The sequence below is a fragment of the Vollenhovia emeryi genome, unplaced genomic scaffold, assembly GCF_000949405.1.
Source record: "Vollenhovia emeryi isolate VEMERY1.0 unplaced genomic scaffold, V.emery_V1.0 DF939162.1, whole genome shotgun sequence".
NCBI classification, from domain to species: Eukaryota; Metazoa; Arthropoda; class Insecta; order Hymenoptera; family Formicidae; genus Vollenhovia; species Vollenhovia emeryi.
The window spans coordinates 1,410,262-1,435,643 of record NW_011967204.1 but is presented as its reverse complement, the minus strand read 5'-3'; the positions used below and the strand labels follow the sequence as shown (position 1 = coordinate 1,435,643).

The following is a 25,382-nucleotide window of genomic DNA, read 5'->3' as shown; positions in this document are numbered from 1 at the left end:
CGTTATATAATTTACAAGGTGGATTATAGACAATGTGGAAAGAAACAAATAAAGTTAAACCTAAAAATGATATATTTACCACGCAAGCACGGACGAAAGATTCGGAAAAGTCACCGTTAAAATTGTCGGAGATTTCACTAAAGTATTTAAAATTGTATTGTGAATATTCCAGTTTAAACAGTTTGAAATATCTTGCTGATACTCAAAGGCCGTGGTTTGAAAGGTAAAGTCAATCAGAATTTTATTTATTTATTATTGTAAATTAATTTATTTATAGTATAATTAGTGTGTGCCAATAAACGTAGAAATTTCTAGATATACAAAAATATGAAAATTTATATTACTTTTAAATAAATTAAATATCATATAAAACTGTTTTTCAATTTATTAATATGCAAAATATACATTGCACATTTCTTTTTTAATTTACGGTGTTTACAAAACTTAGGACACTATAGTAACAACATATTCTTGAGACCAAATATATTAGGCCGGTTTTTCCAACTTCTTGAGGAACTAACTAATAGTTAAATTATATTTCTCTCTTTGTCTAATTTGAGGAATATCATAGTGTATGTATAATTTGACTAGTAGTTAACTTACCAAGAACCTGGGGGCCCTTACAACCGGTCCTTAATGGCGTAAACTCCGTTTAAAAGCCCGTTTGCCATGTGATCGGGTCTTTATTAAAGCAATGAAAAGCGGTTTACGCTGAGACTGTGCACGTAAAACGTTACAGATTCATACATTATATCAGCATGCACATAAACGGGATGTATGATTAGAGTCTTACAGTTTAATGAGGGTATTCTAATTTTTCGCGAGATTAACGGTGTCGCGGTGAGTAAAGGTTCTTGAATTCATAGCGGGTCGCACAAATCAAGTTAGCCACAAATCACGAAACAAACGCGACGTGCTTGGGGAAAAAGAGAAAAATGGAAAACGGAAAAAAAAACGTAATTCCATAAAACGACGGAGCTACGTCGCGATACGGTGTCGCCAGTTGATTTAATGTAATGTTACGCGTGACGTTAATAGCGCCGTGCGAATTCGGTAATGAACGCATTGTGGTACAAACAGGAATAAATTGTTACTTGATGACGCTTATACCTCGCGAATGTATTTTTTTCTTGCTTATACTTTAAATATTGTTGCCTCGAAACTTTTAAAACTAAATAATTTAAGCGACCAAAGTCACCTGTTGCCGCTTTCAATCACATACAAATATTGTAAAGGTATTTTCGCGCTTGTTTATGAAATTAAATTAAAAAAATACATCTTTCAGAGTTCTGTGGGTTATAATACATTTTCTAGTTATATCTACTCTGGTGTTTATGGTTTATCTTTCCTATCAAGAATTTATATTGACACCTTTGGTAACTTCCATGGAAACAGATAGTTACAGAACGACAAATTTAAACATGCCAGGTACGGAGATTAAGCTGTTTCCTCGAACTTGCATGCATGCATGCAATTTATTTATGGAGATTTATTTGGATTTTGATAGCAGCATAAAACAGTTAATTTCTATATACCTATCTTGTAGTTGATAAAACTTTCGTGATATATTTCATATCAGGATTATTTATCTTCTAACAGATAATTAGTTTCCTAGGAAAAAGGGAATAAATCGTAATAATTACGAAAATATTTAAATTTATATGTGCTCACCTATATATTTGTATGAAAAAGCTTTTATTGTATTAAAATTAGGTTGAAAGTAGAATTATAATACAAGCAATGTAAACAAATGTAATAAGTAAATAATTTAAACATATAAGATAACTATACAAGCCATTATCAATTAAAGATAAAAATCTTTAATTTCTCTGTCTTTTTTACGTTTTTAATATTTAAACTCTTCTTTTTTACGTGCTTAAACTGTGTTCTTTTAATTCTTGCTGTCATACACATGTGTATACATATATTATAGAATATAAAAATTAAAAAATGTTATATCAATACTTTCTCTAATAAACGTAAAGAATTTTCATACTTTAAAGTGATTTTCTGTTTTTTAGTTTCTCTTTATTTTATCTGATTGATTAAAGGTATACGCCTCGATAATTTTCAGGAATCGCCATCTGTTCTATTAACAGGATAAGTCGGCAATCCGCGACAGAACTGGCGACCAACATGTGAGCGAAATTTGTGTATTAAATAAACGCAAACTGCATGCATTCACGTATATTAAACAAACGCATTCGCGTGTGCACGAACGATGGCGAGGTGCTGATGCACACGCGGGTCCACTTTAGCCACATTTTGAATGTGGGTGTGATTTTACAGTTTCGCATCAAACTACACCAATCGCACAATCGATCGGGATTGCTCGAAGTTTAGTTTCGCTGGCAGTTTAACGCGTATTATTCCGCGAATTTTCTCCGTACGAGTTATAAACGGTCACCGCACGCGGCCAGCGCAAATCGCAAATATCTATCAGCAAATATCGCCGGCTTGAACGCATGATTTATCTCTAGATTATATTGATAATAAAGCGACAGTGCAAATATTTGATAATGTCGATCAGGCTAATATCATGTGTATCATCATTAATTTATCTAATTTCTGATATCTTTACTCACTCTATGGACTCTTTGAATCTTCTCATGCAGTCTCTTGAAAAATTATAACAGTGGCATTAAAGATTGTTTACAAACTCTTTGTCTTTTGATTCATTGATCAAAAAATCAAATTAAAGTAATCTCTTATTATAATTAAGTTAATATTATTAACGACGGCGAATATTAGTTACATTAAACAAATTTGAACGAAGAAGAGGCTAATACAAGCCAATGAACATTTATTACGCTTTGTTTCCTGCACTTGGCTCATTTTAACCCTTTCTTGGTTCAATTTTATTTACCACATTGGAGCCGTTTGCTATTTAATTTTGTTATTAATTGTATTGTTTAAAGAAGGTTAACGTTGCAACAATAAGCAATTGATTTACATGTACATTCTACATAAACGAATATAGAGATCATAGGTGCGACAAATGATACGTATCTATAGGTGATAGATGCGAACCTGCAACTGAGGACAGGTACTAATCATAGTAGTATTCTCCTATTGACCAGAGAATAGTAGAGCTAACTCGACACAATTGATACGATATATACGCCAAGTTCAATCGACCGTTCAACGCATTGGATCCTACATCGCTTTTTACACGTCCCGAGTCAACTGGCACGCCGATTATCATTAATTCGGTATCGCGCACTTTCTTTGAACGCAACGAGAACGGATCGATGCATTGATGGAGAGCGTAGAATTGGTGGTTACGGCTCATTTAATAGGGTGTTAATATCCTAAAATCCAGCCGTTTCGCGCGCGATGCTATCTCGTAGCCACTCGTGAACTTTTGGTCCCCGTTAATGAAAGAGACGTTTCCGGAATTGTTGACTCGGAACAGGAATCTTCAAAGTTTCAGATAGTTCAGTAGCAAAAGTTCCTTTCCCGCTTGCGCATCGATTAATGCCACCGTAATTTTTTAACGAGCTCCTATATTGTGAGGAGAGATTGTTGATCATAAATTTCGATTGAACTAAATATACAGGGTGAGTCGTCTAACTTGACGACCTTCAATAAATCGTAAAATACTTGCTCTATAAAAAAATGTTCAAACAAAAGTTGCATAGTGTCAATATAACAAACGCACCCAGATTATTAATTAATAATAGTCGTATGAATTATAAAGATATATTTGAGAGCTGTGAAGATATTATACATATAAGTACGATACCTTTAATTGAAATTTTCACTAAATTTTTTTTATCAGTTTTAATGCAAAAGTCACGGACCAGTCAGTCGATGAAATTCTCGACTTGCTGACGCATTTGGGCGATCTCTACGCTTCCACTTTCGTTATGGATGCAAGTCTTAATGTGGAACTACATAAACTTTTAACGACTTATTTCAATGGGTCTTACGATATTACGGATACGATGAAAGAAGTATGTATGCAGCCAAAATATGATATATTAGAGTTTTATTTAAACTTTCACTAGACTTTCCTTATATGTTTATGTATACAATAACACATCCTTCTAATTATTAGATTACGTAATTAGATAACTGTAATTAAAAATTGCTTAAACTCTATTGTTAAATATAATAGTATAATAATGGGAATTTAAATCCAAATTTCTCCAATTTGAAATGCAAATTTCTTGAAAAGCACGATCCCGTTAATACTATCCCGATTTTTTGCGCGGGTACTCTCTGCATAAATTTATCTCCCTAACTTTCAGTTTTCTCGTGATTCCAGCAAACAGAAATTATTTATGCGGGCAATCGCTTACTTTATGTTTCCCCGGTGTAGAAGTATTAAACGAAAGGTTTTCTCCGAGGACCAATTAAAATATTATTTGCACGATACTTTGCGTGTCGGCCGCTGTTGTTATCGTACGGGAAATTGTCGGCAAGTTACGGCGACACGTGTCGTATATTTGCATTTTCCAGCTGACGCCGCAATGTTCGATGATGCTATTGAAATGTAAGCTGCATGGGGTTTATAGGAACTGCTCAGAGCTCTTCACGTTTCGCAAAACCCAAGATGGATACTGTTGTACCTTCAATTACGCGCGCGAAAGCGACGACATTCCCGTGTGAGTATTCCACGCTTTCACTCTAAATGTATTTCCGAGAAGTATACAGCACGCGGTAGTTTAACCGCTTATTCGACTAGTTTACTCACGTGCAGGCAGTGCAGTGGCATGTTTTAGTATGGTCAAACGAAGCATATTCCCTACGGCTATCATTATGTACGATAAAAAATTATTTTATCGTTCGTTTTACATTACTGTACTTGTCATTATAGTTTGACGACGAGAAAAAAAGAACAGAATAAACGTATTATTATTTTTTAAATGATTTTACTTACTTTAAATATGTATAGGTTGAAAGTTGTGAAATTGATAAGAACTGATTCATAACGCGAGCTATATTCTTTCCAATAAATGGCCCATAATGTTTGTCGATTAGATAGCAATTTATCAATTATATCGCGGGAAAATACTGCCATTTGCTTTAATTCTCTTTGTACACGCGACGCATTATAAAAGATTAACTACTGCGACCTGGAAAAGCCATCTAGAATAATTCATGAGTATTCTTTCGATCATTAATACGCGAGTAAATTTTTCTTAACAAATATTTATAGGTACGTATTATTTTTATTTGAAGAAAGGCTTATTCTGTAAAATTCAAGTTCTATTAGTTATTCATATTTATAATGAATTTTTATATTAATTTGACATCTAGAACTTCTAACTTTAAAGCATAGTGGAATTCCTCTTATGCAAGTTATGTTCTAATAATTTATTAATGTATGGAGAGACGTATTTGATAAAAAAAACATGACCCTATGTCAATAAGGAATTAATACTATTGTTATTATTACAAGCACAATTTACGCGAAGAAAACGTTTATTTATTTTAATTTAATCGTAATAATTAATAATAAACACCGAACAATGTCAAATGTTAATTGGTTTAAAGCGTCATGAAAGAAGAACGTGGATTATTTAATTTAAAAATCTGTTACATTAAATGTAACGTTAAATGTGTTTGTTCGAAAAATCAATGGCGGTAATTCTGTCTTGACAGAATGAACGGTACGTTGGAGTCGCTTTATATACATCAAATAGCGGATCTCGGAATAGAACGCGGGCTAACAGTCGTAATGGATCCACTTTTGGATGATTATTTCTCCTCAATACTGCCCATTAAGGGTTGGAAGGCAAGTAGAAACAGCATAACGTGCTATTTAATAAGTCGAGGAAGCAACACGGTGATCTCTAATACCCCACATTCTCGAGAACCATTTCATTTCGGAGCCAAAATTAAATCTGCCGTCAAGGAAAAATTATTTATCGTTCATGCAAAATTAAAATCTGGAAAATCCTTCTTTTTTTTAATTAACCAAAAAACAGCTTTGTTTAACCTAGATTCTGAGAAACTTGATAATGCATAATTACATAGAGTGTTCGTAGAATGTTTCGTTTAACTTCGTCAGCGTGTCTTGCTTATCAAGGTAATGATAAAAGTTTGAATGAATGTAAAGAACTTCTGTTATTTAAAATAGTTGTAAAAAAGAAATTGCGCAATCAACAGAATTTCATAAAAATAATTAATAGTCTTAATTAAAACATGGGGACTTAATTTAATTCTTTGAAACCTTAAGGAGCGGCTATGTAAACCAGATTTCTTCAGTTGCGTTAATGAATGTAAAATTAAGATGAATATTTATAAAGAGTAATCGAAGATATTCTACAGATTTTATTATTTTGTAAAAAGGCAATAAGAAGCCGTAAGAATTTTTCGCTCTACGTAGAATCTCTAGTACGTAAAATTCTAATCTAACATATAATTTAGAAAACGCCTTGCATGAGAATTGCCTGGAAATATCTTCGTCTCGCGAAAACGGGTCATATTCGACTCGTAACGAGTTGTTACCACGAGTGCTGAATATGAAAAGGGGCTAATCGAGCGAAATGAAGATTTATTCTCGCAATACTTTATCATGCTAAAGCGTTAACGTTCGATTCTATAGTGCGAAATATCACGAAATATATATATATAGGTACATATATATCCAACTTTTAAATGCATTTAACACACAGACAATTAGGAAGTTATATCTTGTTGGTGATTATTGGTGATAAATGTTTAACAATTAGTGTCAGATTTATTAAGCAAAGTTATTACCTGTATTACAAAATAATTATTGTTAAATCCTTGAATTTTCAGAAACAGAAAGAAATAATAAAACGTACTATTGTTTACTTATAATATTAAGCAAATTGTATATATTAAAAGTTTAATATGACGATGTGTATTTAATATAACGATATATATTATAGGTATTCTGAAAATTATAACACACACATACATATGCATATATAATTTTCAGATTGTACACAAAACTGGCTAGAAAATCAGTATTACAATATAACGAGTGAATCTGATGTTTCTCTATTAATATTAAGAAGTATATTTTTCCTAGCATAAACGTAAATATTTAAATCTTATTTTTTCATGAACTAATTTCCAAACTATTTCCTAAGAATTAATGCGAGCTTCAGTAATTATTTAAATTAATATAATATACAATACATATGTATATATTATATTTTAATTATATCTTACACACATCAAATCTATTTCTGCGATAAAGGTAATCGGTAGCTGCTTCATGTCGTGAACTTTTTCCACGCTTACCGTGCCATTACAGGCCACCTGTGCTTCATTCGCGCATAGTGCACGGTGATAAAAAGCTCGTGAAAGTCATTAGCGGCGCGATATAATCGCGCGTTTCCTTCACTTCGCCATATTTGCTGTGTAGTGTGTACTTTAGGCTGTAGCAGCACTTACGGAGAACCTGCATTCGAGCAAAAACATACCGGAAGATTCTATTCTTTTGTATTCTATACTTTTGTCGTATTATTTCAGGTGTAAAACTAACCAAACTTAAAAAACATTTTACAATAAACGTAATTATTATATATTTATATATTTTTAAAAAGTTTTAAAGAATTATTTGGTACTAATTTCAAGCAAATTTTAAATAGATAATTATTGTATAGAAAGTGTCAAGCGTTCATATGTTAGCCTAATAGTTTAACAGAGTCTTACCTAAATACGTTTAATACTCTTTTTTGCTCTAAGTTCTTTCCTTTTTATTATTTTTGTTGAGGAAAATTAACTCCAAAATTTCTAAGGAAGTCTTTATCGTTAAAATATTTTTCCAAAATATATGCTGTAAATATATGTTATAAACATTTTAATAACATCAAGATATCCAAAATCTCTTGATTTTGAGATAATAAAAATTATCTATATTCTACGTTCTTATATATAAATTAATCTTATATATAAATTAATTTATATATTATTGTTAAACAATTTTTAGGATGATTAATTTTATTTCTGTTCTTTGTTTTTGGGATGCTTGGTTTTGAAAATATAACAGATATAATACAGATACACGTACAGAGAGCATAGTTGCAATATGGTATTCCAGGTAAATGTCAGCTGCGTTGTAATTAACTTGTGAAAACAGACCAGCACATTACACAAATTACGGTGTCTCTTTTTGCAGCGCAGTGTAAAAAAAACATGTATTACATGCGATGCTAAAAAACCATGAGAGTCTCAAATAAACTCGAGTCAAGCAAAAAAATACATCGCATACGATGTTTACATCAACAGCAAATGCTTTATGAATTATATGCATATTGAACGTCCGAATGTAATTTGACTAACCAAGCTGAAACAAATATTATGTGGGAAATTGGATATTTTTAAACATTTCATTGCTTAGTACCATACGAAAATAATTCATCACCGTCATGTTCTTTCTAATTTCCCCTTTGATGTAAAAAAACTTCCTCACTTATCTATTTCATTAATTATACATTTCTATACAATTTATTTGTGAAAGAAACAATAATACTACTTTTTTGAAAAATTTATTGTTACGTAGAATTAATTAAACGATGAATGAAAAATAAGTTAATTTCATTATTGTAATTACATTAAAAAAATTTTCTTAATGTAATTACATTTAATTACACTTAAATTACATCTGAAAAAACAAAGAGAGAGAAAGAATAGTGCACTAAAACTAATATATTTATTTGGTTTTCAGGTAATTGTGTTCAACCCTACTGATTATCCGGATATGACCACCGGTGGTGTCACGGAGATATTCGCAACGCCTCTTTCCGAGACATTCGTGGACATAACCACGACGGCCTTCATCAGTACTGAAATTGTTCACAGTTTCTCCAGGCAGAAACGTAATTGCATTTTTTCAGATGAAGACAGCCCAATGTATAGCGATACGATGTATACTTACAGTGATTGTATCGTCGACTGTAAGGTTTATAACATACAGAAAGTTTGTGGATGCAGACCGTTCTTTTACCCACGTCGCAGCAAGTCAGACTGTTAGTAAAACTATATTCTTAATTTTCTTAATTAATGTTAAATTTTCTGAAAATTTCTGGTTTTTGTTGTAAATATGCACAACTTATTTGATAGACATATCAATGCTTACTCATATTATTATTTTGTACCGATTGCACGTGTACGTATATGTGTATACATATATGTGTACATATATTTACTATTTATTAACAATAAATTTATTACTTAATGATAAAGTGACATAATACGTTTCTTTTTAATTATTAAAAAAATTGCTTAACGTATTTGATTTACAAAATTAAAGAAAATGTTTAACAATATATAAAATGCAACTTATGTATCGTTTTTGAGATAAAAACGACATACGTAATACTTTTTCAGAATTACAATTCTTTTTCGATTGCATTCATTCGTATATTAAAGTATTTGTTAAGAATTTCTATTGCATGATACAATCTTCAAGGGGGAGTTAAATAGTAATGGTAGACGAGATATTAAATCTTCCAGCGTCTATGATTTTATAATAAGGTTTTTATTTATCAAAATTCCATATTACATTTTGTTACTTGTAAAAGCCTCTTAACTGATGTACAATTCTGTCCTACTTTGCAAACACAAAACTTCTGCGCTTGCTAATGCTTTCTTTTTTAAAGCTCAAATTGTAATTTGCAAATAAAGTTTGCGGTTTAAGGAATATATATGATTTTAATAAGAAAATATATCTAATAGAAGTAACTCTTTTTTAGATATTAGAAGTACTAGGTTTTTTATAAACAAATTTTTTAAAAGTCTTATTATAATTTGGAATAAATTTTAAAAAATATTAAAGTAATATTGAAATATCATTAGGTGTTTCGAGCAATTAACAATTTAGAAATTTTCACGTATTAAGCCTAAGATGCAAGTAGATGATAATCAGTCTTTAGAGATGAATAGGAAAGTATTAAATTAAAGCACCCCGTGCAATTCATTGTCGTATTTATACACGGTGGTTTGGGGGATCTATTAAACACACCTAATTATGCCATTAAATGCACAAATATGGAAGAGATACAAGTACAGCTAATAAAGACTACAATACCTCGTTAATAGAGACAAGTACATCATCAAGTGGGAGGATAATAATCATTATAATCATCGCGAATAATACTTTATGTATCTATAATCGAATCATATGAAAACCATCTCGATAAAATAAATGCTAACTTGATCCACACCGACAAAACGTATATTCGAGCAACTGACGAGTTTCGATGTTAATAGAATGATAACAACGAACTTATAAACCCTACACTTGCAAGAGCGCAAACTACTTTCATTGGTGTTTCTTCGCAGCGCATCACAGTCTACCGAGGCTTACAATTCGACAATATTGCTAGCAATCTTCGGAGGAAATAGTATTGCTTTCTTTCTTCTTTTAGATCTCAAATTCTTGTTATCCAATTTAGCTCTCGTACCTTCTCCTATTTAATAGCAAACTGTTTACATATTTTAGAAAATACGATAAAGGAAAAAGAACATATGGTATTGTTTAACATCATTATTATTTATTATTTATTAATAGAACCCTGATAAAACTGGATTAAATGATTCATAAAAACTTATAGATTTTCCAGAGGGTTTTTGTGTTGACGAAAGTCATTCTTCTTCAATGAAAAACTTAATTTGTTATACGAATTAAAAGAGTATGTAAAAAATGTTGATTTCTTTATTCTTGCACTTTTTGTAATAATATTTTAATAATATTGTTATATGACGTATTTTTAGCGGTCTTTTAAGATACATGAAAATACTTAAATATAATCTCAATTCGAGAATCATAAAAAATTTCAGTAACGATGTGACTATTTTCGTTCTCGGCAATAAAAGAAAAAAAAATAGAAAATCAATGAGAGAAGAGAAATGAGAAATCAATTTGAGCGAACAGTCAATATAATAACGCCATAGACAACATATTTTTAGAATTCCAATAAGATTCCCGTCAATTCCTCACATCCCTCTTACATTTCTCATATCGATTTTTCTATTTTGTCACGAGAATTGGGATGAAATGGAAATCTGTACTCTAACATTAAATAAAAAATACGATAAAAATGGATGTAAAATCTAAACACAAAGAATAAAGTTTTAAGTTTCGTTTTACTAATTTAAGGATTGAAATAAGTAATAATTATTGATCAGATATTAATTACAATAGAATTATGATTGCGGCAATAAAAGTACACCACGATAAAAGGCGATTAATTTTTATGAGTTAAATATAGTATTACTTGAGACTCAAAGCAAGATTTAAACGGAAGATACGGCAAAAGGATCGTATCTTATTGGATAAATCGGGTTTCCCGAGACCTGTGCACCCTCTTACATCCCGGCGATTTCTTTCTTCTATCACGAAGTCGAGAGGCGTGGGCGGCAATCTGTAAAGGAACGTTGCGCGCCGCATTGCGAGGCGTACGCGTTCGCGAGCTTTCTAACGAGGCTTTACCACGGGTGGCTTAAAGCATTAAAGCGGATCGCGTGAAGCATCGCTCTGTAGGATTAACTTACCGTGGCCGGGGTTCTAGCGAAGAAGAGGAACTCGCTGAAAGCGACGCATGCAACGCCAAGTACTCCTCTCTCCGTTCTTTAGTTTTAAAGCCGTCCCGATTGCTCTTTTTCTCGCGCTCCATCGATAGCGTAGGGCGTGCTTGGAGTCGTTTTTCTCGTGGCTGCCTCCTTCGTTCTCCATATTAATCAACAACACGTGCAACGACGCCCGTACTACTGCACGATATATCCTCCATTCTTCCTTACACCGCTCGAAGTATGAACATTTCTTGAAAATTTTTATTTCTGTCTTTTTCTTTAAGTAAATTTTGTAATAACAATGTCATCTTATCTGGTGGTATCATACACTTTGGATTATAGGAAATTTTCGGGGAGTTTTGTTACAACAGGCATAATCCGTAGACATATTAACCATAGACTGCTTATGAGACAGTAGAGGCCCTAAGTGGGGGCATTTTCCTGAGGAGGGAAAATGATAGTATGAGTTTATTTGAGTGTCTATCTTATTTTAGTGGGTGTGAGACACGAAAATCAGAGAAAAATAGACACCCAAATAAATTTATACTATCCTTTTCCCTCAGGAGGACGCCTCCCCCCCACAGCCTCATAAGCATTCTATGGTTAATATGTCTATGGCATAATCGAAGTTTTAATTACATATTTTTATTTTGATTACGAATTTTTAATTACATATAAATATTTTTCGTATTCATAATTATGTTTTGATTGACGTATACCTTGTTACATATTTCAGGGTCATGGCGTGTTTGCAACAGCGAGGACTTAAATTGCCTGGCTAAGTATAAATGTAAACGTTGTTATTATAATACGTTAATAATGTAGAAACCAATCTCTTTTTATACATAAGCAATTTTTTATTTTAATATCCATAATACTTATAATTTATTAGACACATTAATTAATTTTAATTGCGTTGCTGATATGATTTTTTTTTCGTGACGCAGCTAAATGGTTGACGATTTTTCCTTATGACGATGAAGGTAATATTTTCCGGCTGGAAAAAAACGCTTTGCATTGTCGGAATTGTTATCCTGCCTGTAACGATGTTAGTTACGATGTATTTACTTGGAAGAGTAACATGAGTCCCGGTGGATATAATACCAATTTATTGTAAGTATACGATATTTTTGTTAATTTTTGTCAATTCAATCATCCCTCGATTTACGCGAAATATTTATTGCACGAGGTTTTTTACGCAATAAAAAATTGCTTAAATGGAGTTTGCCATACAAAACAAACGTAAGAGAAAAACCCGTGTGTGTTGCAAAAATATTTATTTTACATATTTGCATTACAAAAATAATAATTCAGAAAGACACATTTAAATTTTATTTGCTGTCACTATCAGTCCTGTATACCAAAGCGGTTACCTTTTGTTTTAATTGTTTAAATTACTATCGTCATCACTAGAAATATTTGGTACTTCTATTTCAGTAATAGTTTCGATATCAGCGTGTATCTCTTTTAACGATATACGGTCATGGTCAGAAAGGTGTCCGACGTTTTCTTCTTTTGCTCTAATAATGCGTCACTGCACATATCCGTGAGCAAAAGCTGTAATCTCTCGCACGATAGACTGTATTCCGAAATTTACCACGAAACGTCGGACAACCTTTCTGACCACGACTGTACATATTATACGACCACGTGAAATAAGATCGCGTAAAGCTGAAACCGCGTATAAAAAGTAGGTACTGCGTAAGTCGAGGGATGAGTGTAAGAATTGAAATCCTTTAAATATCGTTTCTAAAAAAGGCGCCGAGATACTGTTGTCGCGTTTTTTCAGATGGAATTACAATGTTACTGACGAAGGAGTGCTACATGTATACTTCTCGAAATATGGCACAATCAGATTAAAACAAGACGTGGCTTTTTATTGGTACGAACTCATGAGTAAGTGCAGATTGTCAACAAATTATATTGTATAAAGAAGTCAAATTTAAATTCTGCGAATCGGAATTTTTATACACTTTTAGTAGACGAAGTTTTTTAAAAAAGAGCTTACAATATAAAAACGCAACCTATTTTGAACATAAGAGTAATTGTAGAAACATAAGATTCGTTTCTTTTTATTCATGTCTCTCTCTAACAAATCCTGCAGTTATGCATTCAATCATTTTGCTCGGTTTTGTGCAATGTATTTTAATAATCAAATTTTAGCAAGAGACATAAAGGTAACTGTACAAAATGAATATCTAAGACTGATGGGTATAAAAAATATAGTCTCACTAATCTTTAATTAAATTTGGTGTAAAAATATATCTAACATCTCTCATATTACTCCGTATATCATATCTATAATTAGATCTTGGAGAAAATACCTCAGACTGCAATATTTGCCTTAACTATTTTTCGTTTTACTTGCAAAAGAAGAAGCAAGCCACGTAAAACCTTGCATTCGGCATGAAAACTAACGACGAGCAAATCTTTTTCACAGATGATACTAAACATATAAAAAAAGTATCACATAAGCGAAGGTAGAATAGTGTAGAAGAGAAATTTTCTGTCCGTGTCTTCTGTAGGATGCCCGAGGGTTCTCAAAAATGGAATTTTAATATCCGACTGTGTATAACGTTTCTCTACTGGTTCTCGTGTATAAAAAAAAACATAATACTTTTCACATAGAACGCAATATCTACTTGCTGGCGCTTACTTTGCGAACAAATTGCTGAAGCGTGGAGCATTTTTTGAGAAGCATAAAAAGTTTACTGGACATTCGACTTTTCATAACTCTGAAAATTTTATTTTAGGAAAACAATTTCTAATATATGTATATAATTAATATATGTATTAGAAAAACGCAGAGTTTTAAATTTGATTATATATATTATATGTACACATATGCATTTTATTTATGCACATAGTTGTAAATATTTCCGCAATGTTTTAGATTTTTAGGAATTTTCGGCTTGCCAAACTTTTCTCGGTAAAAAATCTTTTCTTCTAAAATTTAAACGCATATATTCTTTGATAAATATATATTTTGATTTATACATAAATTACAAAAATCAGAAAAAGCGGTGATGTCTCAGTGACAGCTGCACTTTTTCAACACTAATCTAATGCTGTGTTTAAATTCTACGTTCATTTAAATTTACCTTGAAGAGCCTTTACAAGTTTTTCATATAAACTAGTGGAAAGTAATAATTCTACATTAATACAAAGTTATTTATGGAAGGTTTATTAGGTTTATTGTACATATGTATATGTATAATATGTCTGCGCACTTATGGACTAGGAAGAAAAATAGTATCATATATCTGATCTACAAAGCATTATTAAAGGGCGGCAGGCTTGTAAAAGAAACAAGAGAATAGCAGCAGTATTGCTGTAAAAATCCGCTATCTCCTCTTTTATAGTGTAAATTGCTACTATGTGCGCGTAATGTTTTTTAAAGGGTGCACACTAAAAACACGCCGCCGCCGTTTCACCGAATCATCTTATTCTACTTGCTATCAAGACGTCGTATCATAAAGATGGTCGTTTTGCAGGTGATATTGGCGGTATATGTGGTGTCTTCATTGGCTTCAGTTTCATCAGTATAGTGGAGATTCTGTACTTCGTCGCGCTTGTGTTTCGCGATTTCCTCTGCAAAACTTCGTCCTTAAAGGAAGACAACAATCATAAGGATGAAATCCCATCGGTCCAATCTCAAATCACGCAGGAAATTTATTGGAAAGAACTGTTTCCGCGATCTTGGCGTTCGGCGAAATATGGCAAAGTCTCTAACAACAGAGCTAGATACTGACAAGTTATATTATGGAACTATTCCGGAAGATTTCCACGTAATCGTAATAATTCCATTGTTTCTTTTAGTAGATTTAAATATTCAAATAATATTCGAAATTATTGAAAAGTGTCTGATGACATTTTGCAATTAAACAGAAAATTAATTCCCATCGGGATGAAGCCTTAGGCCCGGTCGCACCAACGTCACGGAATCTTAACTTTACCTTAATTCACTCTTCGTCTCTTTCTGTTTCCCTTAGGTCTGGTTTTTCATTGTCTGGTCAACTGTTAATCAGACGTTAGTCTACTTTCCATTCTTTTCTGTTATTATCTAAGAATAGACAGAGAATCGACTAATCTCTGGTTAACAATTAACCAGAAAATGAAAAACCAGGCCTAGAAAGAGACAAAGAGAGTGAATGAAGCTAAGGTTAAAGTTAAGCGACGTTGGTGCAACCGGGCCTTAGACAAAAATAATTAGAGAAGACTTATATTGTTTATTTCAACGCAATGATAGACTAAACAAATTTATGATTGTACAAAAAGAGGTGTGAAGATGGAATTGTAACGGAAAATTCGTTAGTCGGATATTTACTTTTCCTTATGAAAGTTAGTTCTATAATAGCTCCAATAATAAGTTAGTTCTATAATAGCTCCAATAATAAGTGACTTAATATGTTTTAATTTTGATGAAATTATGTTATTATCTATATAACTGTGTTATTATGTTCTATATTAATGATAAAAAATCCTATCAGTTGGTATTGTGAAAAAGTATCACGAAAAGCAGCAAATAGCTTTTAGGCATCATATTAGCAGAAATTAATGACAACTTTGATGATATTTTAAACTCTCGATGAAAGTTGATCACTTTTATATATCTTCTTATCCTAGAAAGTGCTATAGTACAATTTAAAATCTTAAATGCATTTTTTCATAGTATGTAGAATTATCGGATATCCATTGAGAGGATCTTAGACCTAATGCACAAATTTTACAGCCAAGTTTTATATAGAAATACGTATATACTAACACATTAAATTTCAATAACACTTCTTATGAACGTAAAATCGATTTTTACTTAAAAAAGTTCTAACAGATTATTTGTTGCAACTATTTTACGTACAGTTTTATAGTTTAAGTATTGGATATAATATTTATGCGCTATATAGAATTGTAGAGATAAATAATTGTATATAAATTATTACAACTATTATACATACCTTGGGAAAAACATTCACCAGCTGCAGTTTCGAATCGATGGTTATTGCAAAGTTGTTATTATTATTAAAGACGATATTGTTGGATAATAAGACGTTATTAATGAGGGAAGTGCTAAATAATGAGGCGGCAGTTGTTTACGAGAGAGATACGCAGTGGCTATAATACCTTCGCTGTAAGAGCATGAATGGAACGTGATAGATACATGAAGCTGCCTAGGAATTGCTATCTGCTTCGATGACACTTGCCGGAGACACGTAATTAATTTCTCAGCCAATTATGATTTTCAACAGATATTTATGTGCATTTAAATCTAAAATGGAATTTCAAACGACAGCGCACTTATCGATTCAACCTTGACCTACTTATTAAAAGGATTTTAGTGGGATTCGATCAGGTTTCGATTGACTTTACGAAAATCTAACTAAACCTTGCGATCAATATTGGCAATTTGATATTACGGTAAATAGATTAGACTGTTTACAGATGTTGCCTGTCGGTATTGGCTGTGGGCATGTAATTTTATAAGTGTGCGTAACGTCTGTTTTGTAGTATCTGAATATTCTGTCATGATAGACTGCCCACAATCACATGTCCACAACACCGAGGTGTTAATATAAATAAAGAAGAAACTTTTAAGTATCCTGAATAATACCGATAAACCTTGTTAAAATTCTTTGATCCTAACAATATCTAATTTTACTGTAGTCAAAATTCGAAGATTGCAACGATTAAAAACTTCACCGAATGAATCTTCAGCAATTGTAAATAAATATTGAAAACTTAGTTCTCATTAGATCTCTACATATATTCAAACTTAATTTTTATTCGTACTGAGAGATATATAGGTAGTTTCGAAAAATAGGAGGGTATAGAAAAACGTAATATCCAATTAAATTTCCTCCGGCGAAAGAAAAAGGAGATCAAAGAATTTTTATGTGAACTTTCCCGGTGTAAGTAATTTCGGATCAGCCTGTAGAAGTCACCCGAGCGGCCAGTTATGCGCCAGTTGTGCCACAAACTTTCGTGAAGCAGGTCAGGATGGTCCCGCGGGAAGGACAGGGCTGGGGGAGGCAAATATTATTAACGGGACAGGTACTAAACGTTTTGCGGTACCGATGTATCCGGGGAGAGCGCCGAATGACGACGATCAGGAGCGCGAGGGTAACGGAAGAAGAAAAATATGGCTATCATGGTTGCAGCAGCGTAATAATCTTCCGTCGTATCGTCGTTGACTATGTAGCACAAACCGCGCAAGGAGTCAGATTCCACGCAGGGGAAGATTTATTAACGAAAGCTACACCGCGGAACGCTGATATATGATCGATAAAAAAAAAAGGAGCGACATGCCCCGACTCCGACGCCTTCCTGACAACCCTTTCATTCTTCTCCGACCTGATCCTCCATTATATTATGGGTTTTCTATTTTAGAATGATATATGCAGCTTGACATGAAATATAATATATTCAACTAATACTGCGACACGAAATGTAATCAGTGTCATGTTTTCATTGTATCTTACAACATCAAATATTATGCGAAATTAATATGCTTATTAGCACAGGTAATTCAATTAGTAATATTATTGAAAGTGCATTGTTATCGGCTTTACGTATCTGCTCTACAATTACTGAGATCCGTATCACAATAACAAATCTTATGAAATTCTATCGATGTCCCTATTTCGTGCATAGATTCATCAATAACTTTATCTGTCCACAACTTTTGTTTTCTTAGTTTCAAATGGAGCAATTTCTTTATCAATGAAGCATTTGAAATGAAAAGTCAACAATAACTACACAGAATATAAAGCACTCTTGTTTCTACAATATTTAGGTACTGCATATTTATTGTGTGTATGCGGCTTTTTGTGTAATGTAGAATGTGTAATGGTCACTTCGAAAAATTCAAAATAATTTAATATTTGTAATCCGAAGAACTTTGCTTTACGCCACATCGAAACAATTATCATTGATAGTTTCAAGCTCGTTAACCCGGTGGACGATCGGGTGCTCCTTGTGCTGTTTGCTACCAGAACGTCGTAAAGCGGAGTCCCACGGCAGTCTTGACCAACGCAATTCGAACTTCCTCGCTTTGGACACGTCGGGCAAATATCCGTTCCGGCAAACAAAGCAGTACACGCCGTGTATATAACTAGAGATAACGATCTTGCATAGGTATTCGGACAGAAATGCTTGATGCGTCTCTCATCCAAGCATATCCTTTTCAATGTGAGCAATTGTTAAAGGGGTCCAAGTGACATATAATCTGATTTCTAACGAAGAATTTTATGATAATCGCAGTAACATGTTCTTCCTAGCTGCGTTTTTAATTTAAATTATAATTTAAAAAACTTTTTCTGCACTTTGTATTTCTAGCCGTTAAATATTTTGTGTAAAAAAATATCACATTATTTGAATCAATTTTAATTCTGCACAATTGACTAGGAAGGCGAAATAAATTTATCGTACTTAATAAAGTATCCTTTTAGTAAATTAATAAATATTATCTGCCTCATTAACTCTATATTACTTGCGTAATTTTTTTAACGTAATTATCCGCGTGGGGTGCTTTCCATTAGATTTCCCAACATTAAAATTCACTTTTCATTATTCTCTTTAATAATGTATAATTAAGTAAAAGTTGATAATGATTCCATGTATTTTTTAAATAAAAGTAAGAGTCCTTGTGAAACGATTTATGCAACATATGACGAAAAAGGAAGTTTTACTTTGAATTTGGTAGATTATTCAGGCTAGAGTGCGTTTTACACTCCACGCGAGTAACGTGGAGTAAATTTAGTCAATTTTTTAATTACTATTCGAGCTGCCATTGTTACTTATAAACACACATAGATATACAATTATATTCGATTCGCCCGATTATGTATACGTTTCTTACTTCTTGTGAAATATGAACAGCGGTTTAATTACGAGCGAGAAGAATCAGTTTTGATACATTGATTAATATCACATTCATCGATATAAATAAAACCAATTTTACACGATTACATCTCGAGTGTCGATAGTGCGCATCCCGTTTCTCGCTCCCGTTAATTTCGCGTCCGAGGATACATAATGCGAATAGACTCCGTGCATCGTGCGGAGTATACTCGGTGGCCTGTGTCTGGCGGAAACCAAAGGGGCGTGAAATACGAGGGATGTGCGTGCGCGTTACTGCACCTGCGTATCGCACAAATTATTGCAACAGTATTGTCGTGCGGCGATTAAACTTTAGGGCAAAACGTCGATCGCCTGTGCGCACCGTTAGCCAATTTTTGCAAGAAATACCTCACGGAAGTCTAACATTGTCTTTAAATCGTTTTCCATCTAAACCCAATATCAAAAAGAGATAAAAATGCAAAATAGAAAACGTGCTAGTTCCCGAAATACTTTTATCTATTGGTTTTAATATATGTACAGTATACATGTTTTAGTTTATTTATTTTTAAAAGTATTATTAATCTCTCTATAAAGAAACTACTAAATTATTAAAATCGGAAGTTTCACTTGGTGGAAATATTGTGCCATACAATTCTGCACATACCTGAGGTTTGTTCTCTTCGTTTGATTTGACGACTTTTGAGAAATCGTTAAATTGACCTATAAGTGGAGAAAGCGTCGAAGAAAAAAGACCATTCCGATGGTTCCCCTGGTGATTTCATGTACTCCGCAGTTTTTCGTTTCAGAAACGCGGCAAAACGGACGCACGTGTACGTGCCATACCAAGAGGAATTGATAGCCAGTCCAGTCGTCGATATTGATGTCGACTGGCCCGAGGGTTGCGGTTCCTGGCCGTCAAAACAAAGTAATTTGTCTGCAGGTCCGACGTGCGGATCCGCCGTCTCACGTCGCGGTGTGCACATGGTCTGGCTCGTTACAAATCGCCGGGCAACCGTCAGTCAGGTTCGACGGTTCCACTTCGTGTCTCCGGATTCCCAGTGTGCCGCAGCTGTTCTCCGATCGCGGAAATTTCGTAGGATCGATCCCGTGCCCCGCCGCTCGGGGACGATGGTAAATAATTGCGTCCTCCTAACTTCGACAAGCTACCCTGAAAGGACCAGGTTCAGCAATCGAGCTAATTTCTTACCTTCCGTACATAACCGTTGAACCTTTCTTTGATTTTCCCATACCAAACTCTCCAAGTGACTCGGTGCTCAGATACCGAGATGCAAGATTTGTCATTCTTTCGTCGGTATTTTTGTCTACGTTCAAGTATAATATAAAACAGAGAAATATTTAAATTAGTATGATAATAGGTACTTTACAATTGCCCTATTTCTGCCTCACAGAAACTTTGTTCGCTAAAGAAATGTTTTCCAGTTTTCAACGCCAACGCGTTTAGAATATTCCAAAATGTCGAAAAAATTACATTAAAAGAAATGTCAACATGTGTGTACGTATGAATGTATGTATGGATGGATGGAGAGATGTACGCATCGTAAAAATGTCTGTGGCTGACTAATTTATTCTGTAAAAGTTGAAATATCGGGCCAAAGTTTTTTATATTAATGGAAGGCATCGTTGAAGGGTGGTATTAAATTGTGTTAGAATCGGCGAAAGGGTTACTTTTTAAAAAATTTTTCCAAGAATGTCTGTAGTTGCTTGAACTTTCGATAAGTTTAAGATATTGGGCTAAATTTCTTTATACGAACATACATATAGTATCATCAAGGGTGGTATTGACTTTGGTGCGAATCATAAAGAGAATTAATTGAAAAAAAGAATTTTTTTAAAAACTATTCGTAGTCATACTGAATATATTGTAGATTTAAATAACAAAAACTAAATTCTAGATATTCCACATAAAATGAATTTAAAAATATTGGTATTATTGTACAGATCAAAGCATCTGAATATATATAAAAAAACAGTTAAAACCTTCTTTAATTTAATTAGATTTGAAATTTTTTTTGCATAATTTTATATTTATTTAAATAAGTATATACATATACATCCCAAATGTGCTTACGTAAGTAAAAAATATGCAATTAAAAGAAGAAACTAGATAATTTAAGATTTAATTTGGTACGTACAATATTATTTCTGCGAAGCCTGAGAGATCGTAATCCACTTATACTTTGCAATAATCGCCAAGCGATTATGAACGGTTCCGTACGTCGGCGTTTAATATTTCCAAAGATTTTAAGTGGCCAATAATGGCTGTCCTCGTGCGGCACGTTCTCAAGCGGCCGTCGTCGGATTATCGAATCATATGAAACATATCGTTCCTTACTCTTAGTACGAGTCGGTACGAGTTTGAACTCTCGTCGTGCGCTCCGATCGAGCACAAATTCCCAGACATCAAAGCTTGCCGATTCGGAATCCGACGTCACTTTCCCAAAGTTCCAGTCTGTAAGGAGGAAATGAATAGGAAGAGGCAGGCGGTGAATGAATAGGAAGAGATGTCTGTCCCAACATTGTTTGCGTGGCTTTGCCGCTGGCTTCAAGGGTTTCCTCGAAAGGAACGTCGCTATCAGAGCAGCGACTAGAAGCGAGGACACGAATCAAATATTACGGACGATTTCATATACGTCCAATAAATATTATATTTATCGAGTTTGTCAAAAGAACCGACTTTAATATCAATGACGTTCTTTGAAGACTTTAATGTCAATTTTTCTTAACTAAAGTGTTACCGAAGATTGCCGTCTGTAGCACAGCGATTCGGAGATGTTTTCTTTCTTCCGCCTGGAAATCGACCACTTCAAAAATCGCAAAACCGTTAGCCTTCCCGATTTCCCGTTCTTTGTCTCGCTGTTTTTTCGCTTCATCTGGTATCCGTTTTATTCCATTTCATTCTTCCCCTTCGCTTCTCTCGGCGAAGCCCTCGTTCTCTACATACAGCTGCCTCTCATTTTGCAGCTGCGCTCCCTTTACGCTCTTCGTCTCGTAACACGTTTTACCGTTGCCAATCCTTTAGTTTCAGAATCGCGTGCGCTTCGTCTCGTCGGATTCTACGATGAGCGCTGGCTCGTATATTCCGATCACATCCTATCAGTTATCTTGAATTTTATAGATACGAAGGAACAGTCTTGTATCTTCGCGCAAGAACGACGACGAAACGTATAGAATACGTACCCTCAAAAACTTGGCAAAAATCGATCTTCGCATATAGTAAAAATACCTTTAGAAGAAATTTTATAACACACTTTTCTCTAGTTAACATTTTTGTACAACCAAAAGCTTATTGCAAAAGTAATTCTCTTTTCATCCTATTTCTATTCCAAAAACATTTTTAAGGGTGCAAAAAGAATTCGCTTTTACGACACCAATTCCGAGCCCTTTTCGGATATAAATGGAATTTTTTTTATTTAATTTAATTCCATAAGAAGTCAAAAGTCATATTTCTATGGAATCCTTGTTGAACTACCAGAATGGAATTTTTTTGAGTTCATTACGAATAGATTGTCCATGCCATTTTCGAGGTATCTTTATGTCTCGCTTGCGAAGATAATCCGGAAACTATAGATAATGTAAATGTCAGAATGTTTCCATTGTGGGATACACCGTGAATAAGGTGTGTAAATTAACTCACATACTTAACGAGTGTACACAGCAATTACACTATTAATAACGAAAATATATAAATTCGTGTACTTTTACAAAAATTGTTTACTCTTTGTTGCGTGAATACTTGTTTATAGTTTATGAAAAATTACAAAAAATTACAACATTAAAAGCAAGTTGTTTATTTTACTTATTATAGGTATAGTAATTTTACCAAGAATATGTAAATTTACTGACGTATATGTAAACATACATCTTTAATAGGTGGTCCCAATATTACCTACTATAATAGTAATTGCAATTTTACATAAAAGTTTTTTACAGTGTACCTTATTACAGACCTTGTGCGTGCATGAGTTAAATTTGCAAAGTCCAGAAATTAGTGCTGTAATTCAGTGTATGAAATAGCCACAGGACATATTTATTATAAAGAACTACCTAAAAATTATAATTGTAATGTACAATTTCTTTATATTTCCCTTTCTAAAAAGAAGATGTTACCAGCGCGACTGTCATTAATATCGAACAGTTGAGACCCCTTTTCCACGATGTCGATTGGTCTTATCGAAACGCGGTGTGCTTTACTTCTCTTTTAGATGCATAGTAAATAAAGATTTGTAATTTAGAAATATACATCTGTATACACCAACTATTGATGTAAAATCTATAATCTTAGTAATTAGAATTTAAGTAACAACGATTTCTGTTTCGAAATATTTTCTCGATTGAACAGAATTAATCGTCAAATTTATCAATACCAATAAGTCCGCAGAATGATACGCAAAACATAGTAACAGTCGCGAAACAAAGTAATGTAAAATATTAAGTACATAATTTTCAATTTCGTAGGTGGGACAACGAACTCTTAACGTTCGTTGTTGTTTTTCTCTCGGCGCGGTGACGTACGATGTTTTTGCGTGCTATCGTGTACCCGAAGGTCGCTGCGCTATTATTCGCTCGCCGAACGTCGTGCCGGCAAGCAGTGGCGAGAGTCGCTCCGTGCGCGGTATTACTTTTGCGTTATCGGTTTCAAAGACTCGATCGCGACGAATGTGGAGATAAAACGCTATCGATTTATACACCTTTATCAGTAACGAGTAACGTCCCTCGATTAATTATTAAGTTTCTACAACTTGCAATGAGAAACGAATTGTATGTTGAGGCGACGGCTCTGTATCAACGTATACGAGTACATAGATATTTCACAAGACTAACTCATCTAAAATATTAATGTAAACCTTGGTACTTTGGTTACTCGTGGTTACATCTCGTTTACGCATCGCGCTTTTAATTATCTATTGGTTTCGTGTACTCTGTTCCATTTTCGGGAAAAGAGAGAAATTTGTGCAACTTCGGCGTTCGCGCTGTAATTCGCTCTGTCGTTCTTCGCCAATTCAAAAGTGATTTATCCATTCTGCCGAATTAAAAATGCAAGTTGTCAGTTTGAGTAATTTATATGACAGAAAGTTATGCGATATTTGTTCATAATATTTCGTGCGTTTCGCGGTATTTTACATCGCGTACGGGAGTGACCAAAATTTCGCGCGATCGATGATTTTCGCGAGTGAGTTGTATGAGTGAGTGCAACAAGGAAATCTAAAAGGAGGAGGAGGCCATGGAGGCATCGGGCAACGGCGGAGAAATCGTGAGGTAAGTGGCTTACATTTTTATGTTATTTGCTACTTGTGCAAAATAAAGCATTTGTTCTGTGTTTTTATTTGATTTATTTAAATGATTCGAACGAGGATTCGAGTAAGTTTTAGAGACAAAACCATACGTATAAAATTTTGTGAGTTTATATTTAAAAGGAAGACTTTTTCAGTATATAATTATTTTAATAAATACTTATTTAAAAAAATATAAAATATAAAGTTAATACAATAATTTCGATTTTATAATTATTGTATAATAATCATATACATTGTATTTTTATAGTTTACATCATATACATATAGTTAACGATGTACCATACATGTATAGTTAACGATGTACAACGCTGCTATTGCGAATCGTATCAGTGAGTGATAAATTACTTTTATTTTAAAGTGACGTTGCGCATACAATTACTTCTTTGCATGTATACAACTTTTTTAAAATACACAATGGTCAACCACAAATTGCGCGCGCGAAGCGCGCGTTTTGTCATTTCTGGTAAATTAAAAAGGTAAACAAATGAAGTAATTCTGTAGAGTAATTTCAATATGAATTTTTGAAAGAATTAATATCCACATAAAGAACAATAAAACATTATTAAAATGTAAAGAAATCGCAGAAGTTTGCAAAATTATCACAGAAACCGTCGAGACAAAACGACAAAAAGTTATTATTTATACATGTATATCCGCAAAATTCGTCGAAGTTAAATTAGCGGAATATTCGTGCATTTGGCGAAATCGCTGGTTATAATTTATTACTGTTGC

General features: G+C 33.4%; 1 protein-coding gene across 1 annotated transcript; it reads left to right on the top strand.

Moving 5' to 3' along the window:
• The first annotated feature begins 10 nt into the window (after positions 1–10).
• Positions 11–15,547, top strand: LOC105564584 (sodium channel protein Nach-like). The gene is made up of 11 exons (XM_012017054.1): positions 11–223; positions 1,286–1,428; positions 2,075–2,138; positions 3,782–3,956; positions 4,465–4,610; positions 5,611–5,743; positions 8,654–8,954; positions 12,236–12,289; positions 12,447–12,612; positions 13,289–13,395; positions 14,994–15,547. Exons 1-11 carry the CDS (start codon positions 33–35, stop codon positions 15,248–15,250), a joined length of 1,737 nt encoding a protein of 578 aa, XP_011872444.1. The 5' UTR covers positions 11–32; the 3' UTR covers positions 15,251–15,547.
• The last annotated feature ends 9,835 nt before the right edge of the window (positions 15,548–25,382 follow it).